General features: G+C 44.7%; 1 protein-coding gene across 1 annotated transcript; it reads left to right on the top strand.

The window, feature by feature from the left end:
* Positions 1-581: 581 nt before the first annotated feature.
* LINS1 (lines homolog 1) lies at positions 582-9,553 on the top strand (the record flags this gene model as incomplete). The annotated part of the gene is made up of 6 exons (XM_080690446.1): positions 582-995; positions 1,089-1,178; positions 3,160-3,301; positions 3,631-4,221; positions 6,448-6,619; positions 8,671-9,553. The coding sequence occupies exons 1-6, from the start codon at positions 597-599 to the stop codon at positions 9,551-9,553; spliced, it is 2,277 nt and encodes a 758-aa protein (XP_080546572.1). The 5' UTR covers positions 582-596.
* Between the last annotated feature and the right edge of the window lie 16,255 nt (positions 9,554-25,808).

Here is a 25,808-nt window from a genome sequence, read left to right as displayed (position 1 = left end):
ATATATTTTTTTTTTTTTTTTTTTTTTTTTTTTTGGTGCTGGGGATGGAACTCAGGGGCCTTCTACCTCCGGGCTATACTTCCAGACCGATTTTATATTTTTATTTGGAAACAGGGTCTCTTAAGCCAGCTGAGGCTGGTTTCTAACCTGTACAATCCTCCTGTCTCAGCCTCCCAAGCGCAGGGATTACAAATGTGCGCCACCCCACCCGGCTTTAATTTTTATTTTGAAACAGGATCTAAGTTATCACACACTAGCCTCAAACCTGTGATCCTCCTATCCCTGCCTCCTGAGTAGTAGGATTACAGGCGTGTGCCACAGCACCTGGCTTTTTGTTATAGTCTTAATGTTCTTATTACAATTTTCTGTATTAGAAATTCAGCAACCAGCATTACCGCTACCTTGAGACTTGATGATTAAGTGGACACAGTCGTCTTTCCCTTGTCATAGGTATAAAACACTCACAAATTTAAAACTACTTTTTCTGTTTTAGGCTTCCCTGAAGAAATATCTTTGAGATCCATCACATTTCTAAGAGGTTAGTATTTACAACTTGGAGTCCTCCACCTTCTTAGAGGTACATTTTGGAAATCAACATGAAGACTTTCTATGAAGTTTTAGAACAGTTATACAAGAAAGTCCTTGTTGGAGCGACGCTGGAGAAAGATAGCCACGATTATGTCTTCTATCTTAACCCGGCATTTTCAGATGCGTATTGCTCTGTAGCCCCTAGCTTAGAATGGTCAAACGCTGATGATGCGCCCGGCCAGCCTCCGTCATCCCACGTCAAGGGGGCCCCGGTGCCCGGAGCACCAGTGTGTGGGCAGAGGGGCTCCGAGGTGAGCCGCGCCCGAGAGAGGGTGCTCTTGCAGCTAACCGTGATCAGAGTGATGGTGACCAGGATGTGGTCCCGTGAAGCCGAGGGCCACGCCAGAGGGAAATACAGAGAGATCATCAGAATTCTTCTGCAGTCAGCTGACATCGATTCTAAATTGGTAAGCCACTGGTCATTGTTTTTCAAAGATCTAGATATTGAAAAATGCTTAAACATTCCTCAGAAGTGATTAAATATGTTTGTTTTCCTGTAGATCTGCATGTTCCAAAATTCAGACAAATTATTGTCTCACATGGCTGCACAGTGCCTGGCGTTGCTCCTGTATTTCCAGTTGAGAGAAAAGGTGAGATATGTAACCACTTTACATTATTATTTCTCTTGTGATGTCTTTGAAGTCATTCCTTAGCATTTGATTTTACCCTTTCAGGTATTTCTATTAATAACATAGATATAGATACAGATGTTTGTGGTACTGGGGATGGAACCCAGGAGCCTTCTACCTCTGGGCTATACTGTCAGCCCTATTTTATTTTTATTTTGGAACAGGGCCTCACTAAGTTGCTCAGGGCCTCACTAAGTTGCAGAGGCTGGCTTCGAACCTGCGATCCTCCTGTCTCAGCTTCCCAAGTACTGAGATACAAGCCTGTGCCACCATGCCCAGCTTCATTAATAAAATATTTGCTCATATAAATAAGGTGTAAGTTCACAAAAACATAAATGTAGAATAATATTATGGTGGCTTATATCAAAGATTACAGTCTTAATAATAATAAACTTACACATTATAAGAAGTTGGATTCTTAACCTCAAGAAGTGAGTCTCACATCACATCAGAGTTCAGAACTTTATCTTTTCAAAGGAGTGTGGAGACTTTCTCCACCCTTCCCTCAGAAAAAAGGTTTAGGAACCTTTGCTTGAGGCCAACCCCATTTTCACAGGTTTACTATAAATACATTTTTTAAGTTGTCTTCAGCATAATGGGAAAGCAATATGAACAAATTCAGAATTGTGTCCTTCTCTTATCTACTGACTTCTTTCAGCTCTAGTGGCTGTTTCTTCAAACAACATTCTTTTCTGATTTTATTTTTTTTATTTATTTATTTATTTATTTATTTATTTATTTATTTGTGGTACTAGGGGTGGAACCCAGGGGCTTTCTACTCTGGGCTACACTCCCAGACCTATTTTTTATACTTTATTTCGAAACAGGGTCTCACTAAGTTGCTGAGAGCCTCACTAAGTAGCTGAGGCTGGCTTCGAACCTGCACGATCCTCCTGTCTCAGCCTCCTAAGCGCGGGGATTACAGGCGTGCGCCACCATGCCTGGCTTTTTCTGATTTTAAAAAGGTGCTATTGATAGAAAATTTGGAAGCTAGGACAAAGTCTGAAGAACAACATAAAAGTTAAGTATCATGTCACCACCTAGAGATAGTGCTGCTCATATTTGCACATTTGCTTTTTACTTTTCATGTCTCTAGCATATTGAATTTTCTTTTTCTTTATTTTTCGTGTGTGTGTGTGTGTGTTGGGGATTGAACCCAGGGACCCATCTACCTCTGAGCTACACTCCCAGCCCTATTGTATTTATTTGAAACAAGGTCTCACTAAGTTGCAGAGGGCCTCACTAAATTTCTAAGGCTGGTCTTGAATCTGTGATCCTCTTGTCTCAGCCTCCTAAGTATTAAGATTACAGGAACATACCACCATGGCTGGCTTGAATTTTTCTTTCTTTTCTTTTCTCTTTTATTTTCTTGATACTAGGAATTGGACCTAGGAGAGGGACATTCTACCTCTGAACTACACTCTCAACCCTATTTTATTTTGTTTGAAACAGGGTCTCACTAAGTTGCAGGGGGCCTCACTAAGTAGCTGTGGCTGTCCACGAACCTGTGGTCTTCCTGTTTCAGCTTCCCTGGTACTGGGATTGTAAGCGTGCACCACCAAGCCTGGCTTGACTTGAATTTCTTGATCAAAGAATGTTCGAACCAGGAGTGGTGACATACCAGTAATCCCAGTACTTAGGAAGCTGAGACAGGAGTATTGCACGTTTGTGGCCAGCCTCAGCTACTTAGTAAGACCCTCCACGACTTAGTGAGACCCTGTTTCAAAATAAAGAATGAAAAAATAGGGTTAGCGGTGTAGCTCGGAGGTAGAATGCCCCTGGGTTCAGTCCCCACTACTACAGGGAAAAAAGATTAGGATATTTCAGTTTCTTCTTTTTTAGCCAAATATTGCAAACAATGTTGTATATTATTTTATTGTGTATATTAGATCATTTTAATTATAAAGAAAATATAACTACAGTTTTATTTTCTTACTTATAGATAACATTAAGTAACTCCTGGATTGCTTTTTGCCAAACCAATCTTTCTGAGTACTCTGAGAGTGAAGAAGTTACACATTGCCTCTGGATCATTACGATTGTCATGAAAGAAATCTTTAAAGATACATGTCCAGAAAAAACAGGTACAAATTCCATTGCTCCAAAAGCAGTCATCACCTCACTTGCTGTTATTATGAAGAATAAAACTTACTTTGCTTCTGCTCTGTCTTGAAACTTAAAAGTTTTTCCACGCTGTGTCTATCCTTGTGTGGGCTGAGGTGACTGGTATATGGAAAATCAGTGTTGACTGTGGTTATTAGCTGGTACTCTGCCCTCATTCAAACCAGAGGTAGACATTCCAAATCTATCTTTTCATCTTATAAAAGTGATACTTAGAAAAGCGATATTGTCAAATTGTGTTTTAAGTAAGTTTTATTGTCCCTGTTCATAATTATGCATTTTATAATTACAGAAATTCTCAAACAGTTCCTGGCTCCTTTGGACACTACATTTGAAGTGTTTTACAATTCCTTGCTTGCTCAGCATTTTGAAAACCAGCAGGATCCCTCTAAATTAACAAACATCTTGGTGTGTTTCCTGGAGTTACTGGAACTTCTCATAACCTCCAGGATCTACCTGACAGCGCATTTCAAGAGCCAGCGGATTCTGTTTTTGAAGCCTTCTTGTGTGCTAGACATTCTCACCTGGCCTGCTCCAGCTTTTGTCAAAAGGAAGCTGATCATATTCATCAAGAAGTGCCTTCTCTGTAAAGTGGGCGAAGACCTCTGTGGCAGATCTATGCCTCTGTCCCTGTCGCCGGACCATCTCCTGGACGAGGACGTGCTGGCTTTGGCAAATGCTGTTTTGCAAGCTGTGAGTCTGGGGTTGTTGGAGACATTGTCTGTGCACAGGAAACCTTCCTGCTTTGGAGGGGACGCGGTCCAGCCTGGGTGCAGGCTCATCTCTGGCTCAGATCACGTGATCCTTAGAGCAGCAAGCTTAGTTACAATGAAATCCTTAGAAATCAAGCTTCAAAAGTGTACCTCAACCAATGAAATGAAAGGTAATTTTCCAAACTCCTTTTTTATGCAAAGTAATGTTCAGTTATTTACTTCAGTAAAATAACTCGGAATTATCATATTGCAGGACTAGTGTAAATTCCATTCATTTAAGCTATACGGTTTTTTGTTTGTTTGTTTTTGGTGGTACTGGAGATGGAAACCTTCTACCGCCAGACTACACTCCCAGGCCTATTTTATATTTTATTTGGAAACAGGGTCTCTTAAGCCAATGAGGCTGGCTTCGAACCTGTGCGATCCTCCTGTTCCCGCCTCCCAAGCGCGGGGATTACACGCGTGCGCCATCACGCCTGGCTATGTTTTTTTCATTTTTTATTCTTTTGGCAGTACTGGGGATGGATCCCAGGGGTATTCTACCTCCTAGCTACACCTCCAGCCCTATTTTTTTTTTAATTTTTTTTTTTTTTTTTTCAGTAATGGGGATGGAACCCAGGGGCATTCTACCCCGAGCTACACCTCCCAGTCCTATTTTTTATTTATTTTGAAATAAGGTCTCACTGAGTTGCAAAGGCCCTCACTAAGTAGCTGTAAACTGCGATCGTCCTGTCTCAGCCTCCCAAATGCTGGGATTACAAGCATGTGCCACTATGCCTGGCTTTTATTCTTTATTTTGAAACAGTCTCACTGAGTTGCAAAGGGCCTCGCTAAGTAGCTGATGCTGTCCTCAAACTGCGATCTTCCTGTCTCAGCCTCCCAAGTGCTAGGATTCATTTATATGAATCCTATATGTTTTACTGATTATAATTTATGAAAATTCCTCCCCCCAAAAAAGAGAACTAGAATTACCTTAAAAAACATTGCAGCTGTTTTGGGCTAAATGAATTGTGTACATCATAATAACCTATGTTTTAAAGATGTTGCTTTTAGGCGGACATGGTGGCACATGCTTGTAATCCCAGCATTCGGGAGGCTGAGACAGGAGGATCCCAGTTCACAGCCAGCCTCAGCTACTTAGTAAGAGAGGTCCTTTGCAACTCTGAGACCCTGTATCAAAATAGAGAATAAAAAATAGGGCTGGGAGTTTAGCTCAGAGGTAGAATGCCCCTGGGTTCCATCCTCACTACCGAAAAAAAAAAAAAAAAAGTTGTTGCTTTTGCCAAGCTTGAAGGTGCGCACCAAGTAGATTGCAGGTTCAAGGCCAGCCTCAGTACCTTAGTGAGACCCTACTTGAAAGTACAAAATAGAATAGGGCTATAAGGCTGAGGGTTTAGCTTGAAGGTAGAACACCTGGGTTTAATCCTCAGGACCACAAAAAATAAAAATAAGTGAAAGAATTCAATTCATATTAACATATCTATTATCATTCATAAAATTAGTACACTTGTTTATTTAGATTACTGGTAATTAGAAATTGAATTGAAACTAATGTGTGAGAAGTTAAATTGGACACAAAAATATTGCTTATGATTTCTAAGAAATTCAAGCATTCATTGTAGATATTGGGAAAGAAAGGTTATGTCGTGTATTTCACGTGAGGTAAATGATAGTGGCTGTCTCTAACAAGCATTCCACAGTTTCGGTGAAAGTTTGAATTGACTATCAATTAGATATCATTTAGATATCATTTAGATTTAAAAATACTTTAATAGATGTGTAATTATACATCATAGTGAGATTCAAAGTGCACACACTTTTAACTAGTTAATAATTCTGTGCAGTTACAATTTATAACACTAGGTGGCATCTATTACATATTGCAGCTTTAAATTGCAGTTAAAACTCTCCGGAACCTTTTTGATTTTTTTTGCTTAATATTAAGTAGTACTTTTCCTTAATGCTTTAAACCAAAGACAAAATTTTTTTTGTTAGTTTGAAGGCAAGATTATTTTTTTGTTTGGTTGCATTGCTGTCTCTAGTAACAGGCAGCTCTGGTATCCAATGAAGAGCTCTCCGTTGTCTTCTTGTTTACTTACATGCTTTTGGCAAGGGAGCACGTAACATTCTCAGACATACTCTAATTAGCTATTTGGCGGCGTGGTACAGACCATCTAGCTGTGCGTTTGACATAAACGCTTTCTGGTCTCCATTTTTTTTCATTGAGCCTCAGTGTCCTCATTTGTAAATAGTGATAATCCCTAACTTATAGGACTTCTGGAGGTGTGAGCTATGATTGTATACTTTAAGATACTAGAAATGTATACATAGCCCAGGTAGTAATATATTCATAAACTGTTGCCTACACATTGAAATTTGCGTTTTTATTTTTTAAGTTGACTTACAGAAGTTCATGTCTGAGTTACTCACCTTCTTAAAGCCTCACGTCCAGCGCTTCCTGCAATCGCACGACCCCTGTGAATGGCTGTGTAGGGCCTTCATAGATCAAGACGACGACATGCTGGAGGCCGCCAAAGCATCTATGGGCCTCTACCTAAGGCTGACCAGGTCAGTATGATTTAAAGCAATTGCTGGACTACCTGCAAGCCAGAAAAGCAGGAAACGCTTCAGAAAATGTGCTGAGCATATTGCTTTTCATCTTTGGGGGGGAAACCTGGTGGTTTGCTCATAAATTCCACTTCCTTTCTTAAACTTTGCCTTAAATGCAAATGAGATTGCATTCCAAGTGCCATGAAACTGTAGTCCATTGGTCTGGGGAGGAGAAGGAGGCTGGCTCCTGTGGGATTAGGGGTGAGCTAGTACATTTCTCTGAATCTCAACTGTTGATTCATTTCTCTGAATCTCAACTATAGCTACAGAAAAAAGTCCTCTAAGACTTTTTTCTGTAGCTATAGGATGATTTTATCTTGATAAAATTGGGTGCAAACATAAATAGTGAAAGAAGCCATTTCAAATGTTAAATGTGCAGCCACATTTGGACCTTCTTGAGGCAAGTATCTGCAATCATCATGAAGATACATTACTGATGATGTTCTATGCTTATTCTGTTTCTGCATTATTAAAGCAGCTGCACTCGCAATATCTTCCTATGGCAGATAATCCATATTGCTTATGAAGTTAATAACTGATGACCTTTTCCACGATTTCTGCTCTGCTTTATTAAAACCCTGAAGTATTTGCTTTATTCCCATTTCTTCTTGGCCTGGGAGACAGGGATTTCTTGCTAATGATCAGCGGTGCAGCCCTGGGCTGCCAGGACTTGCTGTGTTATGACACTACTGGCAGGGACTCCGCTCAGACCAGTGTTTGGGGCCAGTTTTCAAAAGGTTCTAATCAAGAACACAAAATTCCTGCATGTGATTTGAATTAGGATCAAAAACGATGGAATACAAATTCAGACTGCAAATGCACACGCATAGAAGAGTATCGCTTAATTGTACTAAGGTCGACTCGCTGCTCCTCGGCAAGAGGAGGCAGCCTCTGAGTTAAATGTGCTACGTACCTGAATTTCTCCTTGCTGCAGCTCAGTGTGTCCAAGTGGCACACCCTCACGGCATGCTGTACAAAAAATGTATTCGATGTTTAAAAAATGTTGTTTTGGATGTAACTTACCAATAGAAATCAACGCAAACTAATTTAAGCTATATATATATATATATATTGGCTTACAACTAAAATTTCTAAGGGGTTAAGTTGGCATCAGGTGTAATACAGAGATTCAAATCATGTCTTCGGTTATTTCTCTTGTTCACTGTCTCTCAACTCTGAATTCATTCTGAGGCATACCCACCCAGAGCCCCAGGCTTGCATCAGTCTTTAAATTCTAACCTTTTCATAGCCCTGATAAAAGTCCAGCCGCGATCTGATTAGCCCGCTTGGGTCACAGATCTTGTGGGAACCAATCACTGTGGCCAAGAGTGTGAGGGCCTCTGATTGGCCAGTGCAGGTCAGGTGCCCACCTGGTTGAGGCGAGTGAGGAAGGGGATTTAGCTTCTGGCCCTTAGCACAGAAGTCAGTTTCCTGTGAGGATGAGAGTTCTGATGTTAGGATAAAGGATGCTTGGGACTTCTGTTGCTTAGACAATAACTGAACTTCAGAGTCAGTGGGCCTTTTTGTTTGTTTGTTTGTTTTTTCTTTGGGTACTAGGGATTTAACCCAGGGGCATTCTACCTTTGAGCTACACCCCAGCCCTTTTTTTAGTTTGTTTGTTTGTTGTTTTTGTGGTACTGGGGATGCAACCCGGGGACACTCTGAGCTCTACCCTCGGCCCTTTTATTCTTTATTTTGAAACAGGGTCTTGCTGCGTTGTTGCTAAGACTGGCCTCAAACCTGTGATCTTCTTGTCTCAGCCTCGTAAGTACTGGGATTACAAATGTTTGCCGTCATGCCGGGCACCTGGCTGTATTTTATTGAATCAAATTTATTTTGAGTTTGTGGGAAAATGAATTGGTTTTGAAATTTTTTCCCTTTTTCCCATAATACACAAACTTTAAAAATTAAACTGACAGGTGAGTGTATGACGTATGTGTTATAGGTACTAAAACTGTTACATTTGTAAAAAGTCACTAATCTGGGTTCCCCATTGTCTTCACTTTCAGAGAATGTGAAGCTACTGCAAAATCAACCCAAGAAAAAGAAATGTTGATCAATCACACACATGAAAATGGCTGTAACCCTCACTGTATTTTCTTATTCTTCGTAAAATATTTAGGATTTGACTCTACAGTTCTTCTTGACTTCTTGATCTCATCAGAGACCTGTTTTCTTGAATACTTTGTTATGTATTTAAAATTGTTGCAAAAAGACTGGGGCAATTTCTTCACCGTTTGTCAGTTCTTTGACGCAGCCGAATCTCAACGAGGCACACCTGCTTGGAGTCGCAGCCCCTCGCTTTTCCAAGATGGAAGTGCCAGTCGTGCGGCACCTTGCCATCCGGCGGCTCCCGAGGGTCGCCTGAGCGCTTCCACGCGGGTCTCCTGGGCTTCCGATGATTCCTCTGGACCACCCAGCCAGGAGGTGGCAGGCGAGGGGACCCACGCCGCGCAGGACCACAGCCTGTCCTCGCCCTGGGCTTCTCAGAGCCTTGTAGATTACGACAGCTCTGAAGATTCCGAAGTGGAGAGCATGGACCAGTGTGTAACAAACAGCAAACAGACGTCTCTACATCAAGAAGCACGTAGGGAAACTCAAGGCCCAGCAGGGACAAATCCGGACAAAAAAGAACTTAGGTTAGAGCTTCAGTCAAGGCCTCTGGTTCCAAAAGAATCTAATACTCCCTTCTCGGCTGAGAGTGAGGGAGACTCAGATAATACCTTCTCTGAAGCAGGAATCTTTTACAGAACAGTAAAATGTTTTGAAGAGCTACAAAGTGCTGTTTACCGTTTGCAAATGAAAAATCTTTTCCCATATAATCCAACTGCACTTTTGAAGTTGTTAAAATGTATAGAGGCAATGTATAATAAAAGTGTGACCCCTTTGTGAAACAGTGGCATTTTATTCCAGGAATTGTTGATCCCCAGTAAATTGTATCTCAATGAGATAATAGTTACACACACACACATTGCAAAAAGGTTTTTTAGAGTATTTTCTTTATTCCCCTTTGGAAGTAGCCTAATGCCTGAAAAAGACATCCCCAGTGATAGTTCTCATAGTTGTAGGTGAGAAAATTGTATTATTTTGTTTGGTACCAGGGATGGAACCCAGGGCCATTCTCTGAGCTACACTCTCAGCCCTATTTTTTTATTCTTTATTTTGAAACAGGGCCTCACTAAGTTGCAAAGGACCTTACTAAGTAGCTGAGGCTGGCCAGGAACTGCCGATCCTCCCACCTCAGCCTCCCAAATGCTGGGATTACAAGCGTGCACCACCACGCCCGGCTTGGAAATGTGTAAGTCTAAAAAATACTGGCTTAAGTTTTGATAGCTCCTTGCTTGCTTTGGCAGAAGACTGCCTGTCTTGAAGGAACTGAAGACACGGCCTCGATGCCCATTTACTATCTCAGCCCTTTCCTCCTGTTCTAGCCTTCTGCTTGCTTTGCCTAGAGATGGAAGACTACCTCCAAGAGCTCGGCCACGCTTGCAAAACTGCCAGATAACAACAAATCTTCTAAAGCATTCCTAACCCCATGCTCTACTTCTTAGCCAGAGACGATTAATGATTTGATGCCCCAGGATTAAGGCTGTAAACTTGTAATAAAAGGAAGGACTGAGCTTTGTTCAGGGAGTTTGGCTCCCTCGCCTTCTCCCCTCTCACCTCTTCAAGACCAGGAATAAAGTCTCAAGAGTATTTGTTTCATCGTTTTGTCCCGTGATCTGCAGATGGTGAGCCCGGCAGTTGTATATTATTTGAAATTTATAGTAGTTCAAACTTAGAATTTGGAATGGTTCTTCTATTCGTTTCTTAGGGCTACCATAACCAATTACCACATGCTTAACAGCTTAAAACGACTCGAGTGGATTTATTCTCTCAGAGTTCTGGAGGCTCCCAGTGCCAAAGCGAGGTGTCAGCGGGCTGTGCTTCCTGGCCCTGGTGGCCATCAGTCCTCGGTGCCCCTGCTCGCCTTGCTCCCGCCCCGGCCTCCCAGGGCCTGCTGTGCAGGGCTGTCCACTGTCTTCATGATGAGAGCCCACCACACCCCGATGACCTCGTCTTAACATGGTTACTCTACAAAGACCTATTGGGGTTTTTTGTTGTTGTTTTGGTTTTTGGTTTTTTTGGCGGTACTGAGGATGGGAGCTAGGGGCATTCTACCTCCAAGCTACAGCCCCAGCCCTATTTTTTATTCTTTATTTTGAAACAGGGTCTCACTGAGTTGCAGAGGCCTCACTAAGTAGCTGAGGCTGTTCATGAACCATGATCCTCCTGTCTCAGTCTCCCAAATGCTGGGATGACAAGTGTGCGCCACCACGCCTGGCTTAGAGACCTTGTTTCTAAGTAAAGTTGCATTCCCTGATTCCAGATGGACATGGATTTGGGAAAGACACTAGCCCAGTTCAGCCAGTGGTTGGTAGAAAATGTTTTTAAAGAGAAGGATTAGCGCTATAGACATGGTCTACCCAGTGAACACAGTGCTCTTAAAAATTAGAGTGGATATATGTTTGTACGTATAGGGCACGGAGTTATAACTTAATACATGTTTGCAATGTGTAACGATCAACCTGGGGCGATAGTTCCAACTCCTCGGATATCAGTTCTATGTATTCTAACCTTCAAACTCTTCTCTAGTTTACTGTGTAATGTCTGTGTTGTCTTGCACCATGGTTATCCTACTGTGCTGTCGCACACTAGAACTCATTGCCACGTAACGGTGTCGTGGTGCCCGTTACCCCACCTCGAGCCCTCCTTCCCTCTGCCTTCCCAGCTTCTAGTGACCTTCGTCCCACTCCGTTTGTATGTGATCTTCAGCTTCCACTAAAGAACGCCAGCCTGTTGCATCTGTCTCCTGGGCTGGCTTACCTCGCAGAGTGTAATGTTCTCTAGTTCCGTCCATGTTGCCGCAAGTGACGGGGTCTTGTTGTTTGTAATGTGTGATATCCCGTTGTGTACGTCTACCATGTATTTATTCGTTCTAACATTGATAGGTATCTCAAATCTATGTCTGAGCTCCTGTGTATAGTACTGTGGTGAACGTGTACATGCAGGGGTCCCTTTGATGCACGGATTTCATTTCCTTTGGATATGACGCAGTAAGAGACAGCTGGACCCCCTGGCGGGTGTGGTTTCCGTTTCTTAATGGACTTCCATACGGTTGATGTTCCATGGCTTCTGTCCTAATTTGCATCCCCACTAATCGTGCAGAAGCCTTCTCTCTGCACATGCTTTCAAGCATTTGCTTGTCTGTGTCTGTCTCTCTATTTATTTCGGTACTGGGGATGGAAGCCAGGGGCATTCTACCTCCAAGCTACACCCCCAGCCCTATTTTTAATTTTTTTATTTTGAAACAGGGTCTCTCACTAGTTGCAAAGGGCGTAAGTAGCTGAGGCTGTCCTCGAACTGCGATCCTCCTGTCTTAGCCTCCCAAATGCTGGGATCACAAGCGTGCACCACCGCGCCCGGCTCTTGTCTCTTGATAATCGCCATTCTTCAGCGTGATTTGGATACATTTCTCCGATGATTAGTGATGTTGAGCTTTTTCTCATATATGTGTTGGCCATTCTGTGTCTTGTTTTTTTATCTTTTTGTCTTTTTGGAACTGGGGACTGAACTGCATGCGTCTCAGCCCCTCTTTCTAGAAAGACCTTTTGACTGTTTTTTAACCTGATTTCTCGGGATGTTGCAGTTGAGTTCCTTCTGCGATCTGAAGACTGACCCCTCGCCCGATGGTCCCGTGCAGGTGTTTGCTGCACTGCATCCTGCCTCCACCCAGTGGGCTCTTTGTTTCTCTGGCAGAAGCTTCTTGTCTTGTTTTCCCCAGTTTTGCTTATATCGCTCATGCTGCTAACGTCATTTCTAAAATAAATTCGCCAGTATTTCCCTTAAGTTTTCATATAGTAGTTTCATAACTTCTGTTCTTACATTTAGGCCCTCGGTCCATTTTGAATTGGGTTTTTAATACGGTAAGAGGTAGGGGTGATTTTGTTCTTGGAAATATGTATACCCAGTACTATTTCTTGAAAAGCCAGTCTGGTATGTCTAAAAGACTTCTAAATAAGTTCTCCCGGTACCGTGAATCGAAGAGACTGTCCTTCAAGTGACTTTTTGGGCACCTTTTGTCAAAAGGCAGTTAGCTGTAATACACGGATAACTTTCAGGATTTTCTATTTGATCCCATGGGCATAGGGGCCAGTATTATGTTGTTTTGATGGTTATAGTTTTGTGGTATGTTTTATATTGTGACGCCTCCAGTTTGGAACATGATCCTTCTGAAGGTTTCTTTTTAAATCACTAGGAGATTTTCTAATTCAAAATTGTTGTGATATGAATAATTGTATTCTCTCTGAGGAGACACTAAGTTGGTTTTTCATGTGTATGAGATTTGTGTGATTTGAGCAGCAGCTGTGTTGTGCTGATGGGTCTGTCATCAAATCATTCTAAAATGTTCCTAAAATATTTTATAAATGACCTTTTTGTAAAGAAATAAGGGAGATTGAACCCATTGAACATTAAATATATCATATTTGAATAATATTTGGTTTTTTATTTTTATTTATTTATTTTTTGGTGGTACTGAGGGTGGAACCCAGAGACTTTCTACCTCTATACTCCCAGACCAATTTTATATTTTATTTGGAAACAGGGTCTCACTAAGTTGCTGAGAGCCTCACTAAGTGACTGAGAGCCTCAATAAGTGGATGAGGCTGGCTTCGAACCTGTGCAGTCCTCCTGTCTCAGCCTCCCAAGCGCGGGGATTATACACCTGTGCCACCACACCCAGCTTGATTTAATATTTTATTATTCAGGTAGAACAGGAAAGACCATTAGACCTAAGTAGAGAATTGCTACTTAAAATAACAGTGAGAGCCAGGTGTGGTGGCTTAAGCCTAAAATCCCAGGGTTTGGGAAGCTGAGCCAGGAGAATCACAGGCTTTGGACCAGCCTCACAACTTAGTGAGACTCTAAGCAAGCTTGCAAGTCCCTAGTTTTCAAAACAAAAAAATTAAAAAGGCGAGGGGTGTAGCTCACAGGTAGAATGCCCCCGGGGTTCAGTCCCTAGTACCAAGATCAAAGAACAAGGATCAAGTTAACCAAATAAAAATGCAAAGATCAAAAAGATGGGTAGCACACTATTGGTAAGGAAATGCATTCTGTCCATTTCTACCATAATTATTTTAATTGTATGTATTTATTTATTTTTGAGATGCTAGCTCACTGTGCTGCCCAGGTTGACCTTATCTTGGGCTCAAACAACTCGCCACCTCAGCCTCCCGGGAAACCAAGACTCCAGGTGAGCACCTGCGCTGCCTCTGCCACACTTAGAAATCACGCAGAGTATGTGTATTCCAGGGTGTTCAGTGCCACACTGTATATAAAAGCCAAGACTAGAAATGTAAAGGTTGGAGTCAGAATCTGCATTCTCATTGGAATTCTGTATACCTGTGAAAAGAGTGAGTTATATCCATGTTTGTAGATATGAAACATCTCCAGGAAAAACAGGACCAAATATACTGACTGAGCTCCCATTTGTTCAGAAAACGTGGGGCAGAAGTGATCTATATTAGTTTATTTATACAGTTGTCTTTTGGTGCCAGCAGGGAATTGGTTCCAGGACCTTTTCTCCCCACTCTAAAATACACCCCTAAGATACAAAACCCAAGACTGCTCAAGTCCCTTATATAATACGATGCACTATTACACATAACCCATGCGCATCCTTCTGAACTGCGTGTAACTGATAGCATTCAAACAGCTGTTACATACTGTATAATTTAGGAAAAATGATAAAAGTCTATACATGTTCAGATGAAATTTTTTTTCAAATGTTTTCAGTCTGCTGTTGGCTGGACCTGTAATACAAAGGAATGCTTGTAAAATATCTATTTAAGAATATTTAAGACACCGAGCGTGGTGGCACCTGCCCATGATCCCAGTAGTTGGGAGGCTCTGACAGGACTGCAGGTTTGAAGCAGCCTCAGCAACTTAGACCTAATTTCAGGTAAAAAAAAATAAAATAAAAAGGGCTGGGAGTGTAGTTTGGAGGTAGAATGCCCCCAGGTTCAATTCCCAGTAGAGTGTGTGTGTATGTGTGTGCGCACGCACGCTGGGGTGGTAGGGCACTTACTTAACATATGCAACAACCTGGGTTTGGTCCCCACTACCGAAGGAAGTCCTAGTAGATTTCACTTCTCTCTTGTGCTCTTTTGCTTTTAGCTGAGTAAATACATTTTTTATGAAAATAAATTTTTGAGAAAAGACAGGAAAACCATATGTTCCAAGGGCACATAAATACAGAATGGACTATAACTCATGCACATGTTTACCTTGCTTTATAATGTTAGCAGAAAACCATCAACACTTCAGTCTGTATAAAATGAAGGGCAGGCAATCCAGTAGGTATACCAAGTGTTGGTATTTCAGAATCACTTTTTTCCTTGGTGGTAGTAGTGCTGGAAATCGAACCTGGGAGTGCTCTACCACTGATCGACACCCTATCCCTTTTTCTTTTGACACAGGATTTCACTAAACTGCCCTAGCTGGCTTTGAACCTATAGTCTTGCTTCAGCCTCCTAAGTACTGGGATTACAGGGAAGGGCAGCCATGCCCAGCTGGTATTTTGGAATCTTTATGTTTATATCCACTCTGGATCATAAGTCAATTCATGAGACACCCCCAGCCCTGCTCTTGATGACGGCGACCTTTGGCCATGCGGTGACTGTCCTTGGCTAGCCAGAGCACCCGGGGACTGTTCTCATATTGGGCCAGAAGGAGCAGGGAATGAGGTCTATGTGTCTACCCAGCGGACTCCCAGCTCCTGTCTGGAATGCTGCTTCTCCCAGTAAAAGCAAATGAGCACTAAGTGTCCTGAACCTACTTTATTTTAACTTGAAGCATAAGAGATTCGGGAAAATATGCATGTAGATATACTGCTTGTTGAATTTTCAGAAACACACACCTGGGGGACTTGCACCCAGATTTCTCTTTTTCAGTTAGTGTGCACAGAAGTCCCCTGGGCCTTTCCTCTAGTTACTATTCACCCCTAAAGGGCCCTGAATGGAGGCGCCGTATACCAGCTTGCTCGGTCTCTCTTTCATCCCCTGGAATCTCAGCGTGTGTACTCTTTTGCTTCCTGACTTCTTTGGTTCAACATTGTTTGGGAGTGTGTCCTAATTTATTTTTAAATGTCCAGTAGCCATATTTTCTCTATTAGTAACAAATGGCTTTCAGCTCCTCAAACTCACCTGTGGCACACCCAGTGTACTAGGACGGGGAGACCAACAAACACAGGTCACAGGATGCAGTGCTGCTGGAACAGGTTACGCAGGGCCTTGTGCAACGGCCCCGCCTGCCTCGCAGCCTCCCGGGCCTCTCCCCCAGCCACCGCGCCAACAGCACCACGTTAGCGTCCACAGCCATTCATGAAGCCCGCCTAAGTGTGAGGTCCGGAGCCTTCCCGCCTGCTCTGGACCATTCGGTTTTAGACACTCCTCCTCTGCTTTGTGCTCCCTGGAGTGTAGCATTTGTCACATCATATTAGAATCATTAGTCAACAGCCTTGCCATGCCCAGGTCCCTTTAACATGGTCCCCAGCGGCTAGCAACTGTCACATCTCAGGCATGCCACGAACGCTGAATAAATGAGAAGAGACTCCTCTCCAGGAGCTTGACAGGGAATAATAATCGTTAACGCTTACACTGCACTTCCCAGAAGCAGGCCACTGCTCTAGCCCTCTCCAAATCCCCATGGTAGTCTTAGTACTATTAGGAGCCCTGTTTTACAGATGAGGAGATTAAGTAACTCGCCCAAGATTGCCCAACCGGTGAAGTGGCAGAGCTGAGTTTATGGATCCAGGCAGTCTGGTTCCAGCCTCTTCCCACACTTCTTCATCATTTATTTATACCTTTTTCTCAAGACAGAAGCTAATGAATGTGCCCTGTTAAAACTGCTCGGGGGAGCAGCCGAAGATCGCCAGGCATCCCTGGAGCGTCTAAAAGGACAGCCTGAAGCCAAACAAACGTGCGCCGGGCACGGTGGTGCACGCCTGTAATCCCAGTACTGAAAGGCCGGGAGCGGAGGCTGGGAGGTTTGAGGCCAGCCTAAGCAATTTAGTGAGACCCTATTTCAAAAACTAAAAAATTAAATAGAGCTGGGGGTGTGGCTCAGAGGCAGAACACCCCTCAACTCCATTTCTAGTACCACAGAACAAAAACAAAAGCCTGTAAGCCATTAAACAAGGAGGAAGTTGATCTACTAGTACCCACCAAGATAAATTATAAAGGATATTACAAAAAATCACTGAAGAAAAATAACTTTTTATTTATTATTGTGTGGGGGTATTAGATATTGAACTCAAGGGCATTATACCCCTTAACTAAACTCCTGGTCCCATTTTATTATTTAATTTGAAACAGGGTCCCACTAAATTGTGGAGGGCCTCATGTTGCTAAAGCTGGCCACAAACCTGGGATCCTCCCATCTCAGCCTCCCAAGTACTGGGATTACAAGCCTGTGCCACCATGCCTGGCTAACTCTTATAGATTAATATAGCAAAAATGAAAAACTCTACAAGTGTGTACATTAAACTGAGGAAACCTAGAAAATGCAGAGATAGGACAACAGAATTAAGAAAATGGAACAGAGAAATGATAAAATCTAAGGACCAGTTCACAAGGTTCAGTGCTTAAATGGCAGAAGGACCAGAAAAGGAAACTTAAACATTCTGAACAAGAAAAAGCATCAAAAAGGTTCAAGAAATTTTTTTAGAACTGAAAGACTTTGAGTATTTATTTATTTATTTATTCATTTATTTATTTGTGTGGAAGTGGGGGTTGAACCCGGGAACCTTCTACCTCTGAGCTACACCTCCAGCCCTTTGTCATCGTATTTATTTATTTATTTATTTATTTATTTAGTGGTACTGTGGATGGAACCCTGGGGTATCCTACCTTCAAGCTAAACCCCCAACCCTATTTTTTATTCTTTATTTTGAAACAGGGTCTCACTAAAGCTGTTAAAGCTGTCCTTGAACCGAGATCCTCCTGCCTCAGCCTCCCAGATGCCGGGTTTACAGCGTGCGCCACCACACCCGGCTTATTTTTGTTTTTGAAACAGGATCTCCCTAAGTGTCTTCCTGAATTGCAGAGGCTGGCCTTGAACCTGTGATCCTCCTATCTCAGCCTTCCAGTACTGGGATTACAGGCACACATTACCACACCTGTCTAAGGACGCCTTTTTACAATTATTTTTTTATTGGCTGGCGGAGATGCTGCTGCTGCTGTTTACTGAAGTGAAGAAAAAAATGAGTTACTTTTTGCCCAAGTGACTTGAGGCGCTGTCATCCATACTTGGCCACAGTTAAAAACTCTGTTGAGCCGGGCGTGGTGGCGCCTGCTTGTAATCCCAGCATTTGGGAGGCTGAGACAGGAGGATCGTTGTTTGAGGACAGCCTCAGCTACTTAGTGAGGCCCTTTGCAACTCAGTGAGACCCTGTTGCAAAATAATAAAAAAAAAAAAAAATAGGGCTGGGAGTGTATCGCGGAGGTAGAATGCCCCTGGGCTCCACCCCCAGTACCGCAAAAAACAACAACAGCAAACCCTCTAGAAAGCTGGAAGGACAGAATTAGAGCAAAAATGGACACCACTTGCATACAGATATTATGAAAATCATAGATGAAGGTATGATTTCCCTAAGAGTACATAAAGGGAAAAGAAATCAGAAGCGCCAAATAGAAGGAAAATGAAAGAAATTAGACAGAAAACCCAGAAACACTATGAGGGAATAAAGAAACTGGGGCTTTGAGAGGGGAAATGTACAGTGTCTCTGAAGGCGGCAGGGTGAGATCTGAGAAGAGACGGCGTGTGTGGACCGGGAGGAAGTTACTGGTGCACGGAATAGAGCGACTGTAGCTGGGCCCGGGTGTACGAGGGTGGAGAAGGCAGGACCAGGAGACAGGTTTTCAGCTTCTTTGTGTCCTCTGTACCTTCCGAACACTAGGATTTGGGGTGGCAGCTTTGGAATCATAGGACGGCTGGCTTAACAAGGCCGTCCAAGTCAGAGACAATTTTCACAATGATCGATGACGGAGATGTGCCGACCCACAAGCATCTCCTTACCTGGGCACTGACTTGACCTGCCGCGCGGCCTCCTACCTCTCCCCCGGAGCACGTGCAGGGCCTGCGCCCACCCCTGCGTGACACAACCCACTGCCGCCGCTGCATCCGGCCGGCACCCCGGGACTGCCCAGGCGTGTGGGAACATGACCTAGATATCGAACTTCAATTGCTCTCCATTATCTTTTACGCCAGTGTTGTCACCTTGCTTAGTTAAAGTGGCCACTTGGAAATTAGAATTGACTTTAAAAAATGCCTTTCTTGTCGGGTGTGGTGGCGCACGCTTGTAATCCTAGTACTTGGGAGGCGGAGACAGGAGGATCACAGGTTCGATGCCAGCCTCGGCAGCTTACTGAGGCTCTCAGCAACTTAGTGAGAATCTGTTTCCAAGTAAAATATAAAATAGGACTGCGGGTGTAGCTAAGAGGAAGAAGGCCCCTGGGTTCTATCTCCAGTACCCCCCCCCACACACACCAAAAAATGCCTTTCCTGATTATATCATCACAGTTAAAAGGAGCAAGGTAATTCTAAGTTATTCTGATTATTCTGAGGAAGGCGGTGCTGAACTCAGAGCAAAGCTTTTACAGTTAACACCTGTATCCCCACCTAATTGCAAAGCTAACTGGTGTAGTTACTGTTTAAGTTACAGGAAAACCCAACAGTGACCCCTTTCCAAACCTGCAGCCGAGGCCGAGCCTTCGCAAGGCATTGGGCTAAACTAGCCCAGCTGCTTAGCGTCCTGGGTAAAATACATACCTGGATTGCTCGGGTATTTTCTTTTTAGGACTTTTGTTTTCAAGATCCAATTTTCTGGTATTTAGACACATTGAGAAATGGCATGTGATCTACACAGGAGGTTTTTTTGCCACTGATAAAGGCTCGGGTGTCTAAAAGCCTACCTACTCACTAGGTTTTAGACGTGGGGTTTATGTGAAAATCACTCTCTAGAGGTGCTGATTTGCATGTCTGTGTGGTTTTCAAGTGCTTTAAGTCTCCTGCCAGACACAATTCTCTCTTGAGGCCCAGGAACTGAATACACCAGCAGCACCAGCAGCACATTTGTGATTTATAGTGACTAAGTTATTTAATAAATTAAAAGGAAGGGTGGGTTCCCCAAAGCTTTTCAAATCGCTGTTATTTGGGGGCTTTTTTTTGAAGGTTCTCAGATTGACCCCAGGGGTTCTCTACCACTGAGCTACGTATCCAGCCCTTTTTATTTTTAAGACGAAGTCTTGATAAGTTGCCCAGGATGACCTCAACCCTGTGATCCTCTTGCCTCCGCCTTCTCAGTTGCTGGGATTATAGTTGTACACCACCATGTGGGCTTGGCTCACTGGATATTTTTGCTTGTTTTTCTAGAAAACAAATGAGCAGTCTAGCCAGCTTGTGAGGAACAGAATTGGATAGTTTTGACTGTTCACTCTTCTGTCTAATTTTTTTCTGATTTTGCTATTTTTCTCTGCAATAAAGAAAAAACTCTCCCATATTATACTGTTGGCAAATAAGTCACTCTTTGCTGTCCCGAGGCTTCAATGTGAGCTGTGGCTCCCCCGGGGCGGGGTGCTGGGGGTTGAACCCAGGGCCTCTTGCTTGCTAGACAGATGCTCTACCACTGAGCTCCTCCCCAGCCCCTGGCCTGTGCTCTCTTCATTCTTCACAATGAATGATTTGATGATCGCCTAGAGGGGAAGATAATTGGTGACTTGGAAATTAAGTTAATCAGCAATGGCTTCTCCCCTGCATAGGTGAGTTTTGTTTACAAATTAACAATGGGATCAAAGGAATATTTGAGGGCTATTGCAAAGAGCCCTTGTCTCTGAAAATTCTGTATGGGCAAAAGAGCTTTAGCAGCACACCTTCAGCTGGGGGGTTGGAGATGGATCTGTGCTTCCTGCTCGATGGGGAGAGAAGAGCCACCAGCTTCCCATTCGAGGCCGGGCTTTTAACAGCATCGCAAAAAGTAAATCAGTGGTGTTGCTCAGTTCATTCCTGAATAGTCTGCTGCAGAGGATGGCAAAGGACTCCTCCAGAGACACGTCGCTTCAATTGCCGTAGGCCCTGGTGACGTGGGGGGCGGGGGGTCGTGATATGTAGACCAGGAGAGGATGCTGGAACCCTGGGCAGGCAGGACCATCCACCCTGCTGGGCCCCTTGAGCCGACCAACTGGCGATACAAATCAAAACAAACAATCGCAGCACCTAAGGCAAAGGCCACGGGTCCCCAGGGCCAGGTTTTCAGGTTCCACGGCCAACCGCGTCACTCTCAGTCCACTGCCTCCGTGTGCCGTCTTCGGTCTGATGGCTCAGATGGAGCAGATTAACATATGGATTTTGTACAGAACACGATCAGAAAATTTCCATCAGAGAACACCACACTATAGATTTAGCCTTTTAAGTGATTTTTTTTCTTATCCCAATTTACGTGTGTTGCGTGAAGATTAAAAAAAATAGTGAAACAAATGTCATAAATACACACTGATATCAAACACATCAAATGAATTTTATTCTAAAGACTAAACCATGCAGGAGAGATGGAAACCAAGTAGGAACTCCTCATTCTTCCTGTATGATCACCGCCTGACTGCACCCAAGGAACTGTGGAAGCTGAAACGTTTACGTGTACACACACACACGCACACACACACACACGCACACACACACACACAGATAGATTTCCCAATTATTTTATTCTTTCATGGTATTTTTTTGTTTGCCTGTGAATTCTTTGTAATTTGTATTTATCTCCTGTATTTATTTGGAAATTATACCTATAGTTTTGTGCTCATGTGGCACAGGGAATTGAACCCAGGGGCGTTCCATCCCTGACCTACACCTCCAGCCCTTTTTATTTTATTTATTTATTTTTGTGGTACTGGGAACAGGGTCTCACTAAGTTGCTGAGAGCCTCACTCAGTAGCTGAGGCTGGCTTTGAACCTGCGCGATCCTCCGGTCTCAGCCTCCCAAGTGCGGGGATTACAAGCGTGTGCCACCACGTCCGGCTTATTTTTTGTTTTTAAACCAAGTTCTCACTAGGTTGTCGAGAGTCTCGCTATATGGCTGAGGCTGTCCTGGAACTGATGATCCTAGAACCCGTGTCTCAGCCTCTCAAGTATTGGGATTCTAGGCATGTGCCACCATGCCCAGCTTTATACCTACTTTGTAAAGAAACTTATCTACTTTATTATTATCTCTGATTTATATTTTTCAGTACTGAGGATTTAATCCAGGAACATCATGCATGGGAATCGAGCACTCTACCACTGAGCTACACTTCGGCCCTTTTTTAAATTGTTATTTTATTTCGAGGCAAGGTCTTGCTAAATTGCCCAGGCTGGCATCAAACTTGTGACGCTGCCTCAGCCTCCCAAGTGTCTGGGATTACAGGCATGCGCCGCCATGTCCCGCTCTTTTTTTTTTTTTTTTTTTTTTTTTTTTTTTTTTTACTTTTTGCCCCCATTTTGTTATCACCACCCTATTTATTATTCAGTCTCTGTTTCCTGATGTGTCCAATAAACTAATCTTAACTTTGGCTGTCCTCTTGCATAACGCTTCCAGGAAGGATGGCTGGGCCATCCCTGTGAGCAGCTTTCTCGGGAGTGATAGATTTTCTGAGATTTTTTGTGTCTTTTGCTCGCGTTCCCTTTGTTGCTCTGGGTGGCAGAGCCGTCTGGAATGTGTTTTATGTCACGACGTCTCTTCAGCTCTTGCCCCTTTGCTGCATAGTTTTGGGGCCCAGCGTTCCCAAGCTAAGGGGAAGGCTGAGACCAGCCCCTTTCGATTATTTCAGCTTAACCCTAAGCATCTTTCTGCACAGTGCTGCCCAACTCGTTTTTTAACCTTCAAATTCAAAACTTTCCTAAGGGTCTACCTCTCTCCTGAGTCCTTTGCCTGGACCACGATGCGCCTTTCATAGGCCGTGCCAGATATGTTATCCTGTGAGTTCTTTTGCCATCTTTCACTATTATTTTCATTTTTTAAAATTTATGGTAGGTTGAGTCTGTTTTCTAATCCCCATGCTTTTTGACCTCGTTTTACCCTTTTTTTTCTCCTACATGATTTGAGAGAAGAGTTGAACTCTACTTCATTGTTGTTGCTGTTGTTATTGGAGGAATGAACCCAGGGACATTCTCTCTCCAAGCTACACCCCGGCCCTTTTTTATTTTATATTTTTGAAACATGGCCTCACTAAGTTGCTGAGACTGGCCTCAGACCTGTGATCTTGTTTTCCTTCCTGCTCTTCTCTAGTATCTATTCCTCCTTCCCCTCCAAGGCAGGTTTTAGATCTATGATTCCTCTACACTTGTGTCGCCTCCGCTCAGCTCCGTCTATTCCTGTGTTAACCTCTATCCCAACTCCTGTCTTTTTATCTCAGTCTGAGCTCTCCTAAATGCCTTTTCTGTTTTTATTTAATGGAGAACTTATTAAGATTTAATACTTAATTAAGTTACTTATTAATAATAACATGAAGCAGATGTTTTTTGATTTTTAGTGTAATCTAATAAGAATAGCTATTTTCTGAGTGCTTGATTTTGTGCTTAACACTTTATAACCATTTAACTCTCAGCATATCCTGAGGGATGACTGTTCTCAATTTACTGATGAGAAAGTTGGCATTTTAAGAAACCTACTTAAAAACATACATTTACTTAAAAAGCATACATTTATTTAAAAGCATACATTTTGGGTTATACATCCGAAAGTTAGTGGGCTGAAGAGACGGGTTCCAGGACTGCCTTCCTATGACCTTATATTATTGCCTCTATAAACGGTTTTCATACGTTTATTTCATTTATTTATTTGGTGGTAGAACTAAAAATTGAACCTAGGGCTTTGTACGTACTAGGCAAGCGCCTTACATTCCCAGCCCTTTTTAATTTTATTTGGAGACTAAGTGGCCAGGTCTGGCCTCAAACTTGGGATCCTCTTGCTTCAGTCTCTCCAGTAGCAGAGGTGACAGGCTTGTGTCACCATTCCTAGCATCGTAGATTTTTATTTTTTGGATTTCAATCAAATATTCAGGAAAATAACATTCCCCCTCTCAAGATTTTTGCCATGGCTTTTTAATTTTTTTTTAGTACTGGGGATGGAACCCCAGGCACATTCTACCTCTGAGCTACACCCCTATTTTTTATTCTTTATTTTGAAACAGGGTCTCACTGAGTTGCAAAGGGCCTCACTAAGTAGCTGAGGCTGTCGGTGAACCGCGATCCTCCTATCTTAGCCTCTAAATGCTGGGATTGCCAGTGTGCGCCGCCACCACGCCCGGCTCCAGTGGCTCCCTTTCATCTGTCTTTGGTTTCTGTTAATTCAGCCTCCTACAGAGAGATCCCTGCAGACCGGGGCGTGCCGCCTGAGAGGAGCTGGGACTCACCTGGAATTATTCTACATCTTCCCCTTTCCCCACCTCCGGAAGTTGTCCAGTCTATAGACCAGTTACAGTGTTATTTACGCTCCTGAGAGATGATACTGGGTTCCCAATAGTGGAAGAGCCAGGTTCAAGCCTAGCAATGCCACCTAGATTGGGCAAGCGGCATCACCTCTGAGCCCCCTGTACCACCAGGTCCATCAAGATCGCGTCGTCCAGGTAACGTCCCCACGACCAGGCAGCGCCCATAAAGGAAGCTGTCATCCCAGCTGCGGTCGGGCGTCCGCGCGGCCTCCTCCCAGGATGCACCGGGCGGGCGAGCGCTGACCGCCTCGGGACCGGAGGACGCGGGGCCTCAGGACGCAGGAGGAAGGTGAGGCTGTCCGGGTGGGACCGGCACTCGGCCCTGCCCTCCTGGGCACTGCATGTCCTGCTGCAGGCGGAGGTCGGGTCCCCTGGACCCCCGCAGGCAAGGCTGGCAGTCTTTGGGTCCTTGACCCCACGCAGGGTAGGCCAGTCCCTGTCCACACGAAAGCTGAGGCTGAGTGTCCTGTGCCGGCCTACCTGGCCCCCTGTCCCCTGCACAGGCAGAGGCCGAGGGTCCTTGTCCCCACAGGCCGAATCCAGGTCCCTGTCCCCTGCACAGGCAGAGACAGAGGGTCCTTGTCCCTCGCAGGCCAAATCCAAGTCCCTGTCCCCTGCACAGGCTGAGGCCGAGGGTCCTTGTCCCCACGCAGGCCGAGTCCAGGTCCCTGTCCCCTGCACAGGCTGAGGCCGAGGGTCCTTGTCCCCACACGCCGAGTCCAGGTCCCTGTCCCCTGCACAGGCTGAGGCCGAGGGTCCTTGTCCCCGTGCAGGCCGAGTCCAGGTCCCTGTCCCCTGCACAGGCTGAGGCCGAGGGTCCTTGTCCCCACACGCCGAGTCCAGGTCTCTGTCCCCTGCACAGGCTGAGGCCGAGGGTCCTTGTCCCCGCGCAGGCCGAGTCCAGGTCCCTGTCCCCTGCACAGGCTGAGGCCGAGGGTCCTTGTCCCCACAGGCCGAGTCCAGGTCCCTGTCCCCTGCACAGGCTGAGGCCGAGGGTCCTTGTCCCCGTGCAGGCCGAGTCCAGGTCCCTGTCCCTTGCACAGGCTGAGGCCGAGGGTTCTTGTCCCCACAGGCCGAGGCCAGGTCCCTGTCCCCTGCACAGGCTGAGGCCGAGGGTCCTTGTCCCCACGCAGGCCGAGTCCAGGTCCCTGTCCCCTGCACAGGCTGAGGCCGAGGGTCCTTGTCCCCACACGCCGAGTCCAGGTCCCTGTCCCCTGCACAGGCTGAGGCCGAGGGTCTTTGTCCCCGCGCAGGCCGAGTCCAGGTCCCTGTCCCCTGCACAGGCTGAGGCCGAGGGTCCCTGTCCCCACAGGCCGAGTCCAGGTCCCTGTCCCCTGCACAGGCTGAGGCCGAGGGTCCTTGTCCCCACACGCCGAGTCCAGGTCCCTGTCCCCTGCACAGGCTGAGGCCGAGGGTCCTTGTCCCCACAGGCCGAGTCCAGGTCCCTGTCCCCTGCACAGGCTGAGGCCGAGGGTCCTTGTCCCCGTGCAGGCCGAGTCCAGGTCCCTGTCCCTTGCACAGGCTGAGGCCGAGGGTTCTTGTCCCCACAGGCCGAGGCCAGGTCCCTGTCCCCTGCACAGGCT

Source organism: Muscardinus avellanarius, assembly GCF_963383645.1.
Source record: "Muscardinus avellanarius genome assembly, chromosome: 3".
Lineage (NCBI taxonomy): Eukaryota > Metazoa > Chordata > Mammalia > Rodentia > Gliridae > Muscardinus > Muscardinus avellanarius.
Note: the sequence above shows the minus strand (reverse complement) of the source record. Positions and strands in the feature narration are given on the sequence as shown.